Raw genomic sequence first — 21854 nt, 5'->3', positions numbered from 1 at the left:
GGAGATTAGATCTTGTTTACCAGAACACATAATATCCATAAGAACCAGACATTTCGGGGTTAAATCCTAACAAAGCCCTTTCTGCAAAAGAAGCAGACGTGTTGCTAATGTTTATTTTATTATTATATTATTATATTATTTTTATACATATAACAAACCTTCCTTAAAAAGTATGGTATGAAGAAGCTTATTGGCAGCAAAGTTGAATAAAGGTGCATTTTTTAGGTTAACTTTTTTCATCAATCTTTGTTCTGTGTATTATCATTTTCACATAATTAAAGTAGCCTCATGTAAAATATTTATGGAGGTATATCAGTGCCATCAGAATATTGAAGGGATACATTTAATCATTAACATATTGAAAGGTTGAATTTGTTATATTTTAATTTTAATTATTCAATATGTTTTAACCCGTAGCCTTTATATTCAATATTTAAAAATTGGAAGGCTTTTACATTAAACATCAAAGACAATTTAAAGCCTTTTAAATTCTGCATAACAGTGCCACCATACGAGTTACTTGATCATACTTGCATGCATAAATGATCAGGTAACGACATCGAAGCACTACCATACTACCATTTAGATATTTTCATGACAAAGTATCAACTTTGTTTTAACGTCTGGAGTTTAAACGTCTCGAACTACATCTCACGATCAATAAGTGGATTCTGAAGCAGGAACTATGTTTTAGTCTGACGGTCACAGCCTGTTCTATAAGACCGTTTATTGAAGCCCAGCCCACAACGTATGTTTAACTCAGTGAGCTAATGTGTCGTCACTTTTGCTTTTGGAATCGCGGGTTCGAAACAGGCTCTCTTTACAACGCTTTATCGTGAAAAAAGGGACTTTCTTTAAAAGTCGCAGGTTCCTCATGTTCTATGAGAGTGTGCACGCGTAGTTTTACATGTCAACGTCCATATGTATTAGGAATTAAAAGATTATGAAAAGGTTTGAACTTTTTGACAAGTTCGAAGGTGATTTGCAGTTTTATTTTTGTTAAACTTCCACTCAAGATGTTTCAAAGAAGATCGTCTCTGTTGATAAAGTATTTGTGTTATTGGCCGTATGTAAAATATAAACATTTACACTGGAGCTGGTCTGCCCTCATTTACAACAGTGTGATCCTTGTCAGAAATGTTTAAAATGAACGATTATAAACTGTTAATACAGTCTAAATTGATGTTTTCATTGGATTTCTTTTCTGATCACGAAGAGTAAAATCATTGGGATTCATTTAGAAGAAGTGGGCGGATTTTCAATATTGTAGAGCAGGATGTCACCGTCAGAGTAAAACATAGTTCCTGCTTAAATCCTTTGACATCAGAATCTGCTGATTGATCCAGACGTTAAAACAAGGTTTATACTTTATCATAAAAATATCTAACCTGACAGTGCTTTGAATTTGTCACCTGATCGTTTATGCATGCAAGTATGATCAAGTAGCTCGGTACTTGTTTGGTTTTGTCTGGTCGCACTGCTATACTGAATTTAAAAGGCTTCTATTTTGTTTAAATTGAATTTAAAAGGCTATGAATTGAAAAAAATTGAATAATTGGAATTAAAATATAGAAAATTGAACCTTTAGATATTTGAATGATTAAATTCAACCATTCAATATTCTGATGGCACTGATATACTCCCATAGTTTAGACCTGGGCATTTTACGGCCCGCGGGCCACATCCGGCTCCTGTCCGGCCCGCAATCAAAAATTTTAAAATACATTTTAAATATAACTATGTCGAGTGTGAAATAAAACGGTTCTGTATTTATTTTGATAAGCCGTGCCTCTCTGCCTGCGCCTTCAGTCATTACCATTTCCAGCATTGTCCCACCCACAGCACCATCTGATTGGTTACCCATTGAGCTACGTCACGGGTAACGGCCAATCAGCAGTACGTCGAAATGGAGAAACACGTGAAGGTGAAGTGATGCCTGGTTATCCCCCGCAATGTCAGCTCACGCTAAAAAAAGAAAAGTGGATAGCGAATGCCAATTTTTAAACCAGACATGGACTGCCAAGTATTTCTTTACAGAACTAAAAGGTAACGCTGTGTGCTTAGTTTGTGGCAAACAGGTCGCTGTGTACAAAGATTATAATTTGAGTCGCCACTACACGACCAAGCACGGTGGTAAATGCCGGATTCTGTCTGATGAGGATCGTACACGGGAGGCTGATGCGTTGATGGGAAAACTGAAAAAACAACTTTTTACCAAACTTCACACCCCCAGAGATGCAGCCGTCAGTACAAGTTTTATAATTTTTCACAAAATCGCCAAAAAAAGTAAGTCGTTTTCTGACGTTGAGTTTGTTAAAGAGTGCATTTTAGACTCTGTTGCGCTGATATGCCCCTTGAAAAAAAAAGCGCATTTGAGAACGTGTCACTCTCCAGAGCAGTTCAGGTCAGTCTCGCTGCTGGACTTTTACTACTCCCTCAAAGAGGAGACCTTTCCTCACCTGTGGGGACATGCTCAGAGAATTCTAGTCCTCTTTGGATCCACCTATATACGTGAACAGACATTCTCAGTGATGAAGCTCAACAAATCTGAACACAGATCCTCCATCACTGATGATCACCTCTCAGCTGTTCTTCACAGAGCCACCTCGAACATTCAGCCAGATTTCAATGCCCTTGTTTGAGCCCAGAACAGACTGGAGTATTCGCACTGAAGAGGTTAAATGAGGTGGAAAACATAACAAGTTATTGTTTTTTGTATTACAGTATTTCTATAAACTTATTAATTTTTTTGTTATTTTGTTCCACAAACAAGTAAAAACAACAAAGTGTGAACAAGTTAAAAATAAATGGCAGTGATTCAATGATTGTTTTTGTTTTCTAATTTCAATTCAACTTTACCTAATTTAAATATTTAAGGACTAAGAGTTTAAATAAAACCATCAAAATTAATCTGCTTAAATTAGGTTAAGTTAAATTAAATTATTATTATTTATCCAACGGTATATCAACAATAATATATTATATTTTATTATAATATAATAATAAAAATACAAATAAAAATATATTTAATTGAAATATTGTCGATGTGGCCCTCCAGCAGTGCTCGGGTTGGCAATGCTGCCCCCGGTAAAAATTAGTTGGCCACCCCTGCTTTAGTTGCAGCCCTAATTTTCATGCACCTTAAATTAGTACTTTATTCAATTTGAACAGTCACACAGTGAAATTTCTTGCAACATTACTTGGTGAGCTCAATGTAATAATATTTTATAATACAGCATTCGTAAATTCAGTAAAAATTAAATAAAAAATGTCCAGTTATAACTGAAATGTCTTCTGTTGGTCTTTGATAAGATCTGGTTCATATTAGAGGCCATTCACTTTACTGTTTGACTAAAATGTTATTTATTTATCTCTCATAAAACAATAAAAACAGAAAAAGCATTACCATTTCTACTTTTGATCAGTTCATTCAAAGGAGCCCCTCGAGTTAGTTCTCATTTATTGCTAACTGCAGGGGAGTGTTTTTCCAAGCCTCACCTCTGCTGCTCCGTCCCCGGCTCGTCTGCTCTCCTCGGCTGCCCCGCGGCCCGGCTTTCTCTCCTACTGCTATGACTAATGATGTTCTCTCAGTCTCAAGGTTTTAGTCGGATAATTATATTAACCCCGGTCTACAGCTCCGACTTCCCCTGTCGAGCGTCCGCGCCACCACCATCCCACTGGAATAACTCGCTCACACAACACAGCTTACAGAGAGATTTCAAGTTAGGCCGTGTTTGGGAATAATAGTTATATACGTTACATATACATTTATCTGTACAGACAGCACATACAGTACCTACATACAGAATCTTTCCTGCACTAAGAATTTTAAGTCTGACATTTAAATGAGCGAGTGTGTTTGTGTTGTCACACAACTTGAAATGTGTAATAGAATAGAATGTAATAATGTTCAAACTCTGTACGCCCACCCTAAGCAACAACGCCTGTATACTAGTACGTTGTGGGTTTGAATTGTTCTAGTTTCCATGCTGATGCATTGATAAAAACATCCAGTAACAGTAGCACTAACAGAAAGTTTATGTGTTTAATTGTAGACAAAAACCATGTGGAGAAACGGTTGACTGATGGACACTTATTGGTTACATTGATCTCCTGTCATACATCTTTGCTTTTCTGCACTACTGTCACATTTAGAGACACGACCAGCACCACAACACAACCTTCAACCGAAGACTTCTCTTGAACAAAGCATGCAGTATTAATTTAAAAACGAGTGGTAATCAAGATAGTGATACTGTAATATCAGTAGAAAGAATAACGTAAAGCTTAATTTCCCCAAAATCAATCATTAAAAAATGGTTCATGCTGTAGAGGTTAAGTTAGGCTTTTTAAATTAATATAAAGGATGAAGAAGAGAGTGAAGTCATGGTGGAATAGTTTGAAAGCGTGTCAGCAAGGGAATGCTTCTTAAGACAAAACTTGTTTATAATCATAGGGAGATCTTAGTTAATAACATATTTAGCAAATGTGAAAAATGTATTTCGTTATCTCAAATACAATCTGCATCTTTGTTTAGTACATTTTTGTTTTTTACCCATGAGTTTATGAGATTAAGATGAGCAGAAATGTATAGTTAAAGGTTTGCAGATGTGCTGTAATTTACAATAATATGCATTCATATATTATCTCAAGTTTCTCTTTAAAGTTTTCAAATAAAAGGCCAGCATTTGAAGAAGATTACTCTGAAGGTTCCTCAGTCTGATATAGATCCAGATATCAGCTAAAAGGGTCTAATGACTCAGTGGGGGTTGACATTCCTGGAAGTTCTTCCGAACAAACTCCATGTAGTCCATGAGATTCTGTCTTCTCATCACTTTTAATTTCTTCGCTGGTTTCCCTGTACTTTAATCGCATATGTATATTTATGCAACTCTTGGCTAATTCCTAGCCAAGAGTGTAACTGCAAGTGTAAAACATGTTCAGAGAGAGTGACCAGTTCAACAGCCTTCTCGGGGTGCAGCGACGAGCCTCTGTGAGCTCCTTTGCTTCTACATCATGCAGCATGAATATTACAACACTGGCACGCGTCTTGAGTCGCCACCTGCCAAGCGCCAAACGCTGGTAAAATATGTCGGGATTAATAAGGGTCACCCACTGCAGTGGTCAGTGACTTTTAAAAGGTTGGCTATTCACGGGTGATAATGTGAAGCATATGCTATTGTGGTGGTTTATTATCGCAGAGACAAGTGCTGAGGCTGCAATTCCTGTCATATTCAGTCCTAGTCCATGTCTGATATGTTAGCTATAGTTTTACTTCATCACCTCTTCAGTTTTATGACCTCTGCCAAGAAGGTCATGAAATCAAGTGTCTGCTAGCAACATAACAAAACAATTTGAAAGACATTGTCACATTTTAACTTTCCTCGGTTCACACTATGAATCCACTGATCTGAAGTTTTGTCACTTTCGGGTCAATAGCTAGTTTTTCTTTTGTGTTGCTAAAGCCACTGATCAGCATATTTTTTTTTAAAGTAATGAAAAAAGTTTGTCAAAAAATAATATTGGGTATAAATAACAATATGTGTGTGAGATGCTAAACTGATGTCGGAATTATTCTCTAGTTACAGATTAATAAGATTTCAATATATATTACAATAAAACAATATTTAAACATATATTTTAGAATTTACAACCTCTGACAGGTGGACCTTAAAAGAACATCTTGTGGATGGATGATTTAATACAAATGCTCCGGGATCTTTGCTCAGACTGTTACAATGGATGATTTCAACGTATGAGCTGGAGAAGTGAAACAAGCTGATTTTCTCAAGATAATAAAACTTGCTTCATAATCTCCTTTTTTTAAGGCGTTCCTCACCCTGACAGCTGGATGAAAGACTTTTATGAGACTTTAAGGGAATAGATATTTGGCGAGCCGTCAAGCTGTCAAAGTCTTAAACTGTCTGGACATTCAGCAGGTAAACTTCAAGTGCAGAACATTCTATTTTGCTGCAGTGTATAGATAGATAGATAGATAGATAGATGGATGGATGGATGGAGGGAGGGAGGGAGGGAGGGAGGGATGGATGGATGGATGGATGGATGGATGGATGGATGGATGGATGGATGGATGGATGGATGGATGGATGGATGGATGGATGGATGGATGGATGGATGGATGGATGGATGGACGGAGGAAGGGAGGGAGGGACGGAGGGAGGGAGGGATGGATGGATGGATGGATGGATGGATGGATGGATGGATGGATGGATGGATGGATGGATGGATGGATGGATGGATGGATGGATGGATGGATGGATGGATGGATGGATGGATGGATGGATGGATGGATGGATGGATGGATGGATGGATGGATGGATGGATGGATGGATGGATAGGTTGAGTAGGTTGAGTAGGCTGAAGCTTATTTAAACTTACACCTTCTCCATAATGCAATTAATAACAGCAAACTGTTATGATTTTTTTCACATATTTACATGATATATATTAACAACATTTAAATAAAATAGAATAAACAAATAATACATAAATCAAAAAACACAGATTGTTCATCTTCCTTGTACTTTGTGAAAACCATGAGTTCGTAACGCTTTTTAAACTGGGTCATGCTAGGACATTGATTTAGCTCCTCATCCAGTCTGTTCCACAACCTCACTCCACAAACAGAAGCACAAAAACTTTTTAACGTCTGTTAAAAAAAATTTTTTTGAATGTTTTCAGGCAGTAGATTGTTGGTTGCTTAGTACATGGTTTGTGCTGTTTTGTAGTGAACCAGGTCGATGAATTTTAAGGTTTTAGATTTTAGGAATAGTGAATTTGTGTGATCTCTATAAGTGGAATAATGGATTATTCGTATGGCTCTTTTCTGCAGTATGGATAGTGATTGTGTTATACATTTGTAAATCTTTTTAAATACTGTATATATATATTTTATATTGCCGCTGTTGTTAAATTAAATAAAGAGCTGCATTTTTCATCTCCTGCACACTCATCTCACTATGAGGCAGTTGAATTATTACAAAGTATCCCCCGATGAAACAAAAGAGGCAAGTTTTAAAAAGGCTGGATTTGAAAACTCAGTGTTAAGTACATTGAAAGCAGCTGCAACATAACTCACACCTGAATTGCTATTTTACTTCACTTTTAGAAGTCCTGCAAGGTTCTGGGTGGGGAACAGGGTGATCTGGGTCTCCATTATTTAGTCGCTCGCCGCATGCAGGAGCAGGTCGATCAGAGTAGGCCTGATTCTGCTAGACGCTCCTGACATGGCCAGAGCGGACCAATCAGAAAGCTGTTCTCAAGTCTGAGCATCAGCAAGTCACGAACGCATTCTCCACTTACCGCGGACCATCTCAATTATTTACTCAAACGCTCCAGCCCCACTCGCACACGGACACGTGTCCCCCTCTCTTTTGATGCCTTTAATTCACAATAATGAAGTGGAAGACTTCAACACGTGAACATTAATCACTGCAAAATCAAACATCTGTCGACTCACTAAAGTTAAGTTCTTTAAGGTAAGGTAAGGTAAGGTAAAACTTTATTGATCCCTCAGGAGGTCTCCTTCAGGAAATTGTTTTTTACCAATAGCCAGCAATTTTTCATAAACAATAAAAAATAATACATAAAAAATAAAATAAGAAGAAGAACATAAAGAGGAAGAACAAGATGACACAATCTAAGTATAAAGATAAAGACAAAGAACATAGGTCAAAGAAAAATAACAAAGACAAAGACTAACATAGAACAGAACATCCAGATACTCTCACTCGACTCCTTTCCCCGAACTCAGAATTGTACAATTTAATAGCCCGAGGGATGAATGAGTCCCTGAGTCTATTTGTTTTGCACCTGGGTAGGAGCATTCGTGCACTCATTCTGCTTCTCTGCTCACTGATGACAGTGCTGAGAGGATGACTGTCATCATCCATGATGGACAGTAGTTTGTTCAATGATCTCCTCTCAGCAACTGTCACCAGTGAGTCCAGCTTCATTCCAACCACAGAGCCAGCCCTCCTGATCAACCTGTCCAACCTGTTGACACTCCTCTTGGACACATTTCCACCCCAACACACCACAGCATAGCACATGACACTGGCCACCACAGACTGGTAGAACATGCAGAGGAGCTTCTTGCAGATGTTAAATGATCGAAGCCTCCTCAGAAAGTACAGTCTACTCTGAACCTTCTTATATACATGGTCTGTGTTGCAGGACCAGTCCAGTTTACTGTCCATCCACACACCGAGGTACCTATAGTTGTCCACTATCTCCACCTCCTCGCCTCTGATGGACACTGGACTTGGCTTTGTCCTGGACCTCCCGAAGTCCAAGACCAGCTCCTTGGTCTTTGAGGTGTTCAGCTGCAAGTGGTTCCTCTCACTCCAGTCCACAAAGTCACTTATCAGACTCCTATACTCGTCTTTGCTGTTGTCCCTGATGCATCCAACAATGGCAGTGTCGTCAGCATACTTCTGGACGAGACTCAGCTCTGAGTTGTAGCAGAAGTCTGAAGTGTAGATGGTGAAGAGGAGAGGGGCCAGTACTGTCCCCTGAGGTGCTCCTGTACTGCACACTACCAAAGCCACCCTTTAGCCACTACCAAAGGGTTTTTACCAGAACATTATATGTGTTTTACAATTCAACATTGTTAAAAAAGGTGGTTAGAGCCTTTTATTTTGTGAAGAGTTTTCTTCACATATGTTTCCTTGTCCATCCTCAGCTTCTTTCTGCACATGGAATCTTCTTTATGGTATGACGATACCTGCATATACAGTTTTAAACTTCATTTGGTGAGTAATGAACATCATAAGAATGACATGTGACATGATTTCACCAATAAGGGATAGGAAAATTAACTAATCCAATAACAATCAGACCATGAGGAAGTATTCCAGGTTTCTTTTAATTTTCCCCATTGAAAATATTTGGAAAACACATTTAAAATGTATTTAGAAATAAGATGTATAAGAATAATTTATTCTCCACACCTGAACTGCCTGGCTAACACACACAATACCTGCAAAATAAACCAGACGGAACATAGAATAGACAGACAATAGAGTATGTTAAAAAATCAGTTTTCCCCAAATGTTTCAGGTTCTTTAAACTAGAAGAACTGTTTTCATGGTAACAACCAACTCCCCATAATTATAAACTGTGACCCATTTCAAGGAAATAAATAATTTTTATTAAGTATACAAAATTCTTCATATTTAGCATGGGCTGATGCTGCTATGATTTGGCCCCTATGGTGTTAATAAAGTAAATCAAGTTTATTCTCTTAAAATTACAATCACAGTTTTAGTGTCCAATTCCATCCCCTTCAAAATACACTGTTTCAAAAGCATAACCTAAATATCCATTTTTATGGAGAGAATCTATTCCTTCATAAAAGGTAAACCTTTGGAAGATGATTGATGACTCCCTGTGGTGTATCAAATGGAGACTCACTTGCCTATACTGGATTGACTTCTCTTGCTTATCTTATGTTATTGTATTAATGTGAAATAATCTAAGAAATTTAATAAAACATTCAAAACACTTATTTAGTTAAACAATGAATAAATAATGAATTAAAAAGCAATTAAAAAAAAATGCTAAAATCATGTGCTAAATAGAATATAAGTTTTGTCCTGTGTAAAATTAGGAGAGAACAGTCCTACTTTAATTCTACTTCTACATCATCTGCTCCAGTTTTCTATGTCATGATGTCATGAGGGGAGGTTCAGTTAAACTAGTCAGTAAGCAGCTAGCATAGGTGATAGACCGGGAAGTGAGCGGATATTAACCGTTTCTGGTAGGCCTGGAAACGTCTGAGTAGGCTGGCGGCCCTGGAGGAAAATCGATCCTCTTCCTTCAGAGACAGAAATTTATGAAGCACGAACATAAACACAGTCATGTCCAATTAGTGGCAGCGAATTTACGAGGCGAGTGGTGGAAGTGGGATGCAACCCGGTGATAAAGACCTCAGCAGAGGCCAATAAGGCGTGCTGCTGATCAATGATCGCAGCTTCACGCGAGTCCCTTGTCCTCGCCTGGTTGCCTCCATCCAAGTAGCGCTATGACATGCTGGGGAGCTAGCATCGTTCAATTTATCAACATGTCTTAGTGTGTTATTGAGTTTTGTCATCAGTGCCTCTCTTCAACGATCTATTGAATTACACTTGAGACGGTTTAAAGTCAGCGCTGGCTGTGATCAACATTCTCGGCTGTTACAGAAAGTCCTCAACCCTCACTTATCTAGATCATCCTCATGGCTGTCCCCTAAATGACCTTGAGCCTCATGGGTCATCCTCCTCTCCCTCACAAAGTCACCTCAACACATGTCCAAACATCTGTGCGCCTTAGCTTTGTCTACAAACTTCTCAACATGAACCGTTGCTCAGATACACCTTAAAAAACCTTTATCTCTGACGCTCCTTTTTGGTCAATAGTCTGATCTTCTACATCAGATTCTGACTTTCCAATCACTTCACAATTTGAGACAGAGAAGTGGTTAAAAAATTAACTTTTGTGTTATCTCTGGGTCAAGGTGACCCGAATGCCCAACAACAAATGTGTTTGTGGTATCCCTTGTGTTGTCTCCACGGCATATGTAATACTGGAAGACGATGAGACATCACAAGGGTTAAAAATGTCAGAGATTCTGCCAATCACATTCAAATTCAAATAATTCTGAAGACTTGCTGATGAATGAAGCAATAGAATGGCAAAAAAAATTCAGTGGATCTTCGTCACTGCAGTTGACCATCTTTGTGTAGATAACTTTGAACAAAATTGAACTCAGATTGTTTAGATGTCAACATGGAGTTACTAAAACTGGTCTTGGCAAGGAGCCTCCACATCTCTAGAAACTATGTTCATGTCACATGTCATGTTCAGCTTCTCATATCATGAAGAACTCTTTAAAGTTTCAAGACAGGCAAAAATTGTTGTGTTGCTTTAGAATTCAAAGCCATCTTGCATAATTTATCAACCGTTTAGTTCCTATGTTTGATCTCGTAAATAGGCAGGCTGACAGCAATCATCTGCAGCCACGTGAACTTCCATCAGTCGGCTGACCGTTGAACCTCTGACAATAACGTTGACACTCATTGACCATTCTCCCTCCGCTTACCCTTCGGCAAGTCGTGCAGGCCGTGTGTGTGTGTGTGTGTGTGTTAGGTATCGAGGGAAGCAGTTGTTTCAAGCGTACAGTCTCTGTGACAGCTGATCGAACACGGAGCAGAGGGAGATCTCATGCTGGGTCAGAAGCGCATCAATGCTGTCTGTCATCGCAGGTTACAGCACGTCAATGTGGACCCTCCTATGGCTCCTCCTCCTGCTCCTACCTCTGTATCCGGAGCAAAGACTTTGACATGGCTGCCCTGTTGACTGTTGAATAGACGTTTGTTGTGCAGGAGGGTGTCGACTCGGAAAGATGAGGAGTCACAGGGTCACCGGGATGTCTGGGTTTATTGAGAAAGTCACAGCACACAGCAAATTCATACAGAATATCTCCAAGACTTCAAAAGAACAATGACCTTACAATACTTTTATACGTGATACAATGTGGGTCGTCCCAATACTGCTGCCACATCCTAAGAAATTACTAGTTTTCTTGGAAGTTTTCAGTTTCACAATAACAACGGATGTTATCTCGTATTTCTACCCTACTTGGTCTACCTGTGTGTGCTCCCTCCACTTCTGGCAGGATTCTGGCAGGACTGTTGTGAGGTTCTGGTCACGCAGCTGCTTAGTCAAACATTCAGTTAACCCTTTATTCTCCATGACATGTTTCGCCCCAGCCTGGTTTCTTCTTCTCAAATTTTCCCACATGTTAAGCCTGTTTCAGCGCGTGGTGTGGGGGCGAAGAATAGAAGCAGTACAAAAATACTTTTTTTTTTACAAAGGAGGAGGGGAAGGCATACGGAAAACGAGAGAGTGAGGGAATTTGTGCGATGTTCTCGCAGGAGAATAGAGGGATAGGCGTTGACTAAAGTAAAGGGACAGATAAAGCCCCATTAACTGCAACATCCAGCTGCTTTCGCTGGCTTTGCCACCACATGACTCCCCCTTGATGTTTGTTTATCTTTCTTCTTATTTACTCCTCTAATTGCCATGTGTCTGCTGTCTAAAGAAATGCAGCCCTGGTATCATTAAAGGCAGAACATAACTTCACAGAGACAGACAGCAAGAACAGTGGACAGAGAAGGATGAAAGCAGCCAAGCAGCAGTGCAGGAGGAGTAAAGCAGTGATTACGAGTCATCAGAAGAATGTTAGTCCATCAACATTGTCTTACAACATGAAAAAAGAGTTTCACAAAAGTCATTGCATTTGAAACACTCACGGATAAAGCAACATTAAGATACTTTGAATCTTTTTATTAAATTGCGGGTGAGATTCTTAAAAGACACTTTCAAGTCATTTCTCACCACAAATATGTCCAGGTGCAGCCTTCAGACGCCTTCAGGCGTTTTTTTATCTATTATAAAATCAAACTTTTCAGGACAATTTCACGGCAGTATTCATTATTTAGATAGAAAACATACAAACACAAGTATCAGATAATTATTAAACAAGACTGCGCTTCACTATGAATACATCAGAAAGTAAAGTCAGCAAAGGCTGTTCGGCTCAAACTATATCCTAGTATACATTTTTAAAGGTCAAACTGGCTCAATATAAACTCTCTGTCTTTCTGATGACAGCATGGCTGCCTTGACATCTGCAACACTTCATTCATACTGATCAATCAAGCATAGCGTGTGATTCAAAACATGTCTTTATTTCCTCTATTTGGTCAGTTATTTAATTTAAATAAATCCTCTCTTGATCTTGAAAATATGAAGCAAAGTTCCTGAATTGCCAGGAAAAGATTGAAAGTCATTTACATGATAATGTGCTGACTGAATGTACACATTTGTCAAAGTGTTTATCACATTTGAACACTCTGGATTTACAATTGAAACACACTGAACATTAGTTTTGTTGTAGTAATCACGCCACATATGGAGTGAACCATTTAGCTAGCTGTGAACATGAGAGATGAGGGCGCAGATGAGATGAACTGTATGATTATATTAAGCCTGCAATAAATGAACTAATGGTTCCACAATGAAGTGAAGGTAATCCATCAGTTAGATTATTTGGTTTATTGTTGAAAAGATTACTTTACAACCTAGGATGTAACGACTGTTATTACCTGTGAAAGTTAGGGCTACACTTTTTGTGCATCACAACTCATACTGGTACTCATAGGAGGGGCCAATAAATAATTAAAGGCCAAATGTGGTTTTCTTTTTATGTAAATACAATTAATTTACATTTAAAATAAACTTTAAATATTTAAAAAAAAATTGTATCTAACAATAATAATAATAATGATAATACAGATTATTTCAATTAGGCGTCTTTCAAATCTATCAAAGACACTTTACAAACCCTTTAAGAAAACAATTCAATCACATACAATAAAATAAAATAATTAAAAGGCCTAGCATTAAATCAACACAATAAATTAGGGCAATAACAGTAAAAATGAAGAAAAATCACAGTGGGATATGCGATACAGTGAGTTTGGATATGAAGTGGGGGAGAGATCTATCTTACACAAAATAAAAACGTAACTTTTACATCAATACATGTTAAATGTTTAGTAGATATTTGTGTACCTTTTATTTTTTATAATTTAATAGTAAATTAAAGGGACAGGTTAAAGTGTTTGGAAATTGTTTTTTTTTAATAATTTTCTATGAAATGATGTTGTTGTTTGTTCTTACCATTAAATGAATACACAAAATAAAATTAAACAATGATTAAATAAATCATCAAGAAAACATCTGAAATGAAGTCATGTGGAGGGCCACATGTGGTTTACGGGCCTGAATTGGCCTGGGTGCTCCACTAATATATTCCTCCACGCTGTCATCATCCATTTAAAAGTTTCAACTTCAAGTTTGTAAGATTCTGACGTGAGTTGTAAGCAGTTCTGCTCTATAAATAAGAACACACCGACCAATTAAAATAGCCTGGTGTGTGTTTTTTCAAACATCCTTTGTTCTAATAGTTGCTTTCACTTGCCCTTTTTTGTCTCACCCTCATTTTATCTCCCTCACTCTCTGAGTAAACAGACAGATCTGTGATGGATCCAGCTGTCCCGTCTTAACTCAGCTCAGCGCTGCTACTCCCACATTGATGACTTTGCAGCGAAGGCAGACATCTTGCACATTAACATATGATTGTGCACATGTATTATTCCTGTGTGGAGGGACTGAAGCGAGGGATGAGGACAAATCCCACTTCTGACTGTCATGCATAAAAAAAGCTGGAGTGACGTGGAGTTTGAAAAGTTAGAGCATCACATTATACTTGTGGAAGGATTGAAGCATTCTGGGTGGTATGAAAAAAGTTGGATTTGTAGGTTATCAGGAGGGAAGCTCACCTGACCTAAGTGAGACTTTAGATTTTCTGTAGAATGGTTAAGAAATGTTCCATTAGTGAGTGCTTTTGTAACTTTCATGTAAGTTTGGTAAACATAAGATTGGTTTGGCCTGTGACCCATGATTGAAGCTAATGTGCGTGCTACCACAAGTCTTCTTAAATGCAACTGTGTGTATATGTACGTCCTATCGTCTTACCTTACTAAGGAATCTGAGGCATTCCCTGGCGAATGTGTTGCTGTTTGAATGTTCAAATATCTGTTTTCTTTCAAGCTAAATAACCTCTATATTGATAAAGTACTGGTCAATTATTAGAAGACTTACGGAAATGTTATTGTGCATGTGTCGGAGCATACGGTATATGCAGTTAAGGGTTAATGTTGTCTTTAAATTACACCATCCATATCCGGCGTTCATAGTGTCTCCACTTTGAAGATGTGACAGATGAGATTCATCACCAAAGATTGTGGAGATAAAAAGCAGTGATGCGTCTGCAGCCGTCAGTCAGTCACAGAGCCTCTCTGATGCTCTCTCACACAAATGCATCACAGTCGCACAAGAGACGCAAGCACCTGTCTCGTTTCCAGCACATAAACTATTTTCACCATGAAAAGGAGACGTTCAATTTCCGTCCATACTAAGTGGACAGCTCTTGTCCTTCAGGAAGCATGCTGGAGACAAGGCCTTGTCTCTAGATGGATTCTCTCTGGCGTGTCCTGTCAGCTCCTTGAGCTGATCACAGAGACATGGGTAATTTATAGGACCCAGATATGGAACACAATACGACGTGACTGACTAATATTTTTCTCCCTCTGAGAACTTTCATTTGTCATTATCCTGCATGTAAACTACACTTAATGCTGCGCCGCTGGCTGACAAGACAAACTGATGAGGAAGCACAGATTAGTGTGCGGCTGGAAGATTGAAATCTTCATCCCGCCTAAATACAGGCCCATTCTTTGAATATTTGATGCAGACGGATGGCTGTTCACTCCAGTGGAACAAACTGGATTGGAATCTAGCCGCTCATCTGGAAAAGGCAGTAATTTAAAGTCGGTGCTGCCAAGTGTCCTCAAAGCCATAATTTCCTTTCAGCCTACTTCAGCCTCTAGATGAGACCACCTGAGCCCGGCCATGTGCCCAAGTTGAGGAGCGGGCGCAGGCAGCGCTCACACTTGGGCGCTTGGACAAGTGCATTTTAGGAGTTTAAGTCCGCAAACTTCAGCAATCCCTCTGATGATCTCATTTCTGATATTCTTCTCTCAATCAATCCCATCCACTATCATAGTATCTTCAGCTATGACCCTCGCCACCATTCCTCCCAGAATTGTTCCAATGTCTAATCAGCTGTAGAAGATAACATGACTTTTGTTCAATTTAGGTACAACTTAAACCACTTTTTAACATGTTTTTAGATAGATAGAAGATTTATTGTATATTACGTCATAGAACTTCTACAGCCTCAAAATAAAAATGAAGAATCGGGCTCCTTATGTAAGGATGTTGCCTTGCAGCAACATGATGCTTCTTTAAATCTAGTAGCGATATTGAAGGACCCTACACAAACAATAACAATAGACCCATCTCAGTGAAAACAAAAAGTGCTACAACAAAAGCCATAGGAGAACAAGTTTTTTTGTTGTAGTTTCAAATGTTTATGACATTAGAAAGAGTCATTAACATTTGAAAAACTCGAAAATTATCAGTAAAAGCATTTATAATCTGTCATCATCTGTCACACTACTCATAAATCCTCTCTTCTTCCTGAAGGTGCAAGTGTAACCTTCATGCCTCCCAGTGCCTGTTACTGGACGGGAACCTCCAGTGCCAGTGTGAACACAACACCACGGGCCAGGACTGCCAGCAATGCAGGAAGGGCTTCAAAGCCAAATCGTGGAAAGCCGGCTCGTATCTACCGACACCCAACGGAACACCCAACACCTGTATGTACCCCTTTTAACGATGCTTTTAAGAAAAAAGTCTGTGTAGTCTAACTGGGACGATATGTTTCTATAGAACATAATTACGATCTCGCCCACTTTGATGATTCTAGCTAAACCATCTCAAACAGGGCAGGACAAAGCCAAGTAGCACCGGAACAGAATTACAACTGTGGACAGTTAAGAGTTAATCAATTCACCCATAAATATTTTACCTGACTGTGGGAGGAAACCCACTTAAGCTCAAGGAGACACACGCAGTCGAAATATACAGTTTGGATTTAACCTGCCTGTAGGAGACTATTGACTGACTACTTTTTTATTATTAAATTTAAACATAAATTCCTTAATGAATGAGTTAAACTTAACCTGGTAACAAGAACAAAGAAGGTTAGCTGTGAGTCGCTGTCGCACCAGTACAGATCTAAGCTGTGCAAGAAAAAAGTGCGAGGGAGGGATGGGGGGGGGCATCCCCTTGAAGAGCATATGCAGCTACAGTAGCTAGCAATGATAAAATAATAATCTAGGCCAACCCCTCCCTGCGCTTCTCCTTTCAAAGAACCGTCTTAGAAACAGACGTACACACCTGCACACTCTGCAGAGAATGGCCCTATTGTCAGCCTCTTTTATCATTCTGTTGTTTCCAACCCAGTGCTAATGGTGCCGACATTCACCTTCACATCTACTCACAACCCCCCTCCAATCCCCCTCAACGCCATTAGTGTAATTTAAAAATTCAAATGTTTACTTGTTGCAACAAAAAAATGTCCAAAGCTTGTGGTCTCTGAGGACTGCATTATGCATGGCCGTCCGGGCCGAAAAGAAGATTTGGGAAAATGCACATAAAGTAAAAGTTAACAGGTAACAGTAAGATTGCACATTTGCACATTCATATATTGTGAATTTCTGGAAACTTTAAAACTGCAGCAAGTGTGAGATGAAGCCGGAACATCATTGAAGTTGTGGCTTCAAGAAAATAAATCACTAATAGCAATGTCGTTTTTAGTCGTTAATTTTTATGATGGCAAATGACAAGACTATTTTTTTGTGACGTGAGCGCACAATTCAAATATAAGGTAACATAAGAGATGGGTAGCAACCATGCCTGGCCAGGTTTAGTGACGATGTGAACATCACCATTACAAATATGACCAGGCGAGTTCGACTACGCAAGTCAGGACCATTCAAAATTAACAATGCTCACAGAAGAGAGAGTATTATAAAAATGGTACGTCTTTATGCTTTAAAGGTGTGGTATATGTTTTTCTGAAAAAAGTGTGAGCAAACTGAATTTTGAATTTGTCCCACACTATTGAATAAACCAAAGCTGTTCTTCTGCTATAGAACGCACAACGCTAAATGGTAGATGAGATGGAGTGAAAGTTAATTTGTGTTTTTTTTTTATTAAATTTAATTATACTTTTCTTGTTTTGGGTCAATGTAATTACAAAGATGTTTACAGTGGCCCCTAGTTTTATGAAAACCACCTGCTTACGTCGAAATCTTCAAAATAGGGACAGTTTAATTGTTCACTATTCTAATACTTGTTGAGGCCTCATAATCCATCCTTGTACTCATTATAAACCTTGAGTATTGTAGCACTGAGGGTTATAGTTATGTTAGTTGAAGTTCTGGAGTTTGATTCACAGACCAGTGAGAAGGCAGCAGGTAATTCGAAATATGGCGAAGAAGCACTGTCCATGTAGTTTCTGTATTTTATAATCAATAATAGTAATTGTCACAAGAGTAGCATCAATACCTCACCTTGTTTGAGTAACGTGATAAAGGCTTGTTGACAACACTATTTCCTCTTTAGGCAGATGACGGCATAAACGAACCACTTCTTATCTATTAACTCTTATTCTCTTTCAGGCTCCATTGCAGGATCACCCTCCGGTTCTAGTAAGTAATGTTCTGAACTATCACACTGCTCTACACATCTGTCTTTTGTCTCTCTCCTTCATTGCATTGTTGGGTGAAACCCTCACCTCGCACTGTTGCTTATGTGTGCTGCTTAAAGTGCCTGCCCACCCTGTTGTATGCTCAGCTGTCTCTAGTCAGTCCTTTCTGCACCTTGGTGCCGCAGCTTGGACCTTCATTATTAATAGGCCACGCTGTACCCGTGTCCTTTCATCCCACAACTCACTCCTCTGCAAAGAGGAACTGTTCCAAACATCTATTTTGAATAGAGGATGGATTGACGGCAGGAGAGAATAGGAGGTGGTTGGAGACAAGCAAAGAAAAGAAGGGGTAGAGATGGACCCAAGCGTACGTGTTGTAATGCAGTGAGATTCGGGGTGAAGAGCTCAGGGAGGCAGGAATAAAAGAGAATTTGATTAGGGATTCTCTCTGTGGAGAAGCTCTCAGCCTCTGAGCTGTTAGACAGAAACGATCGGCAAAGTGGCAACATCAACCCTGACAGCGCCGGGCGTTTCTCCTCATGGCCCACCAGTGAAAAGGTTGATGTATGATACGACTGAAAAATTGGACGTCAGTGCAGAAGTGTGTTTTTAAGCAGCTCCACCCATAATTAGAAGCAATGGTGTGTTTATTTAGAGGAGTAATGGAGTTGGGTTTGTCTGTTGATTATCTCTAGACTTAATTACGTTTTCTGCTGAGGTGCCACAACATGAGCCTCGTCTGCTCCACCCGTAGGAGAGAGAGAATGGGAAACAGGAGGTAGTACTCGCGGGCTTACCTGAAGTTGAAGCTGGACATGAGAGTGGAGGAGAAGCAGGATGGTCCCAGACTGATAAACGACAGCCCCTCGGATCCCCTGAGCAACATGTCGATGGAAGATTAGGCAAAGCCAGAGGATACATGTATGAGAGTAAAACTCGCTTCAAAGAGAAATATTGTCCTTTTGTTCGCCGACTTAACTGACAGCTTCTGCTCGTGGTAGCTGGAGAGCTTGTCTGCTCAACATATAGCTCATACACTTTTTCACTCTGTTGATGATATTTGTTCGAAGAACCTGAAATAGAAAAAAAAAGAAGTCTTTTCCCGCAAATCCTTTGATGACCAACCTTCAAGTACATGATGACGATCGATCATGGTGCGTTGACAAATCAAAGCAAAGTCTTGATGTATGCGGAGAAGAATACTCACAACTCACTCAATTGTTGGAAGTATTTTATGGATGCCTCCGGATCTTTTTTTTTTAAACTCAAGCCCTCACCTCCATAACTCTGCCTTCTCACCCTCTATTTTAAATTTACACTAATGTAAACCCGCCTGCAGAGATTGATCTACATGTTTGCTGCAACCTGAGAGATGAAGGAAAGAGGTTTGTTGGTAGAAACCAATAATAATATTAAATATAATAACAAAAAGTGTTAGCAGACCATGCTTGTGAACGCACCTTAACAAGAAGTCTAGTTAAATTATTACGTTGATTACTAACTGGACTAAGAGTCAATGATTGTGGTTTATATCTCATTTATATCTAAACTGCAGACAGAAGGGGCAGAGACAAGAACAGAAGGAGAGATTATTTTTCCAATTTGGCTTTCCAGTGTCTTGGGACTCCTAGTATAGGGACGATTTAAAAGAGTTTAAATGTGCTTTTACTTCTGCTGTTTAAGTGACCCCAAATTTAACCCAGAATTTGTCTGAGAATCTAGAAATATAAAAAAAACTTTACTTTGAAAAGTAGTTGGTGCACTAATTTTGTCTTTGGAGTTTAGCAAGCATTAACAGTCATTACGCAAACATGGGTTTCTGTGAGCAAAGGGCCTTGCAAACCTCCAGGACAGGGAGGACATCAGTGTGACACTTTGGAAGAAACCATTTGAAGCAGCGGTCTGTCAGTCACTTAAAAGTGAAGAGATGCTCCGCCCACCTTTGGCCTCATGCTAAATTTAAAACTGCCATTGCTGGAAAGGCAGTGGAAATCTCGCGTTCAGTCAGAAAAAGCACTTACGGATCTCAACTCTGCTGTGATGTCATCAGTCGTTTTCTCCGCTCTCTTAAGCAAATCCATTAGAGATGAACAACGCAGCACTTTTTTGCAGCTCAGCTGATCTCAGTAGAGAAGTTAGGGATTTCGTTCATTAGAAGATGCTGTAAATATAGTGTGGAAACAAAATCAAGGCTTTTAGAAATCTTCAAATCTCATGAAGCTCTTTAGCATCAAACAACTCTTTCCTTTGCAGTGTTGCAGCAAGCCTGTCCACTCATTCATCTGAGAGTCTCTGGTACCTTCTTCTAAGAGCTGACATATCTACTTACTATATTTAGATTATTTTTACATGAACTTATCTATGAGAATTCAGATCCAGACACACAAAAATACCAAGCTCTAGAGTTTTGTTTTCACTATTGTATCTAAAGTTCAAGGTGTGTTGAACCTGTATTTGAACCTAATGAGAGCAAACCTTTGCTCCCTGTGTCTTAGTGTGCACAACTTCACAATTGTATGAACAAGTTGGACATATGGTGCTTCTTAGCCAAACCCATAAATCATCCATTTCCCCTTCCTTTTCCTCAGGGGAAGTGAGGTCATGGGTTCTGCTTTGAGCTCGATCGCTGGTTCTTTATAAAACCAGATCCACTGAAGAGAAGAAGCAAAACCAATCCAGGATAATAATTACCTTTGTGACATAGTTTCAATGTACTGTACTATTGCGAGTTTGTTTTGACTGTCAGGCTATGTGTTTTTCCTTTAATAAGAAAAGTTGTTGATGAGCCACAGGGATGGTACAATTGTTGGCCACTGACCATATACTTCCTGCTAAAGGAGTAGCAGTTATATAATGTATGTATCTTTATGTGTGTACCTTCCTTAAGCCATTTATTCCCATGATTACCGTTCACCAATGTCGCCATCCACAGATCACGACTATGCTTGTGGTCAGCTGGCCAGACACGTGCAGCACTCACTGGTTGGAAATTAAAGCTACAACCTGTGTCATGTTTGCCCCAGTTAAATCACAGAGCACGCCCAGATGAGGATTAACGATGCATTGGCACCACAGTCTGATCCACACAGCAAAAGCTTATTGGCCCATCATTGGAGTAGGATGGCCATTGCTGGTGACCAAATCCCTAAACCCTGTCATACCTATTTACACCCAGTGACCTCCAACGGACCCTGATCTTTACATCCCAGGCAGGTGCCAATACATCAGCGATGGTACTGGACCACACCGGGTAGATGAATCACATCCATTAACACCCTTACATATATTTCAATAAAAAGTGAACTTGGCAAAGACTTTGAGGAATTGGATCATGCCTGGAAAATCATGTGACATATTAATAACACCCATGCTGTCACTCCGTCCTCTGCGATTAGTCTGCAAATGTTAACCATCTCTGAATCACAATGTCTTCATTAGTCTGGAAATAAATCAATGTCTCGCACTCTAACAAACGATGAGAATGCTCAGACTGACAGGTGGCATTAGCCGACGACGTAACTCCTCTGGTCGGTTAATACTACGGCTGATGTCATTGTATGCAAATCATTTATTTAGAGGGGGAGGGGCAGATATGCTCACAAGCCAG

The 21854-nt window shown here is 39.3% G+C and overlaps 1 protein-coding gene across 1 annotated transcript in view; it reads left to right on the top strand.

Moving 5' to 3' along the window:
- The window catches only part of ntng2b (netrin g2b), a 67256-nt gene that overhangs the window by 24668 nt on the left and 20734 nt on the right, over positions 1–21854 (top strand). The window contains exons 4-5 of the mRNA XM_087792401.1: positions 16177–16349; positions 18219–18248. Coding sequence (XP_087648527.1) covers positions 16177–16349; positions 18219–18248 — 203 coding nt within the window. The remainder of the gene's footprint in view (positions 1–16176; positions 16350–18218; positions 18249–21854) is intronic.

The sequence above is a fragment of the Callionymus lyra genome, chromosome 5 (assembly GCF_982586985.1).
Source record: "Callionymus lyra chromosome 5, fCalLyr1.hap1.1, whole genome shotgun sequence".
NCBI lineage: Eukaryota > Metazoa > Chordata > Actinopteri > Syngnathiformes > Callionymidae > Callionymus > Callionymus lyra.
Note: the sequence above shows the minus strand (reverse complement) of the source record. Positions and strands in the feature narration are given on the sequence as shown.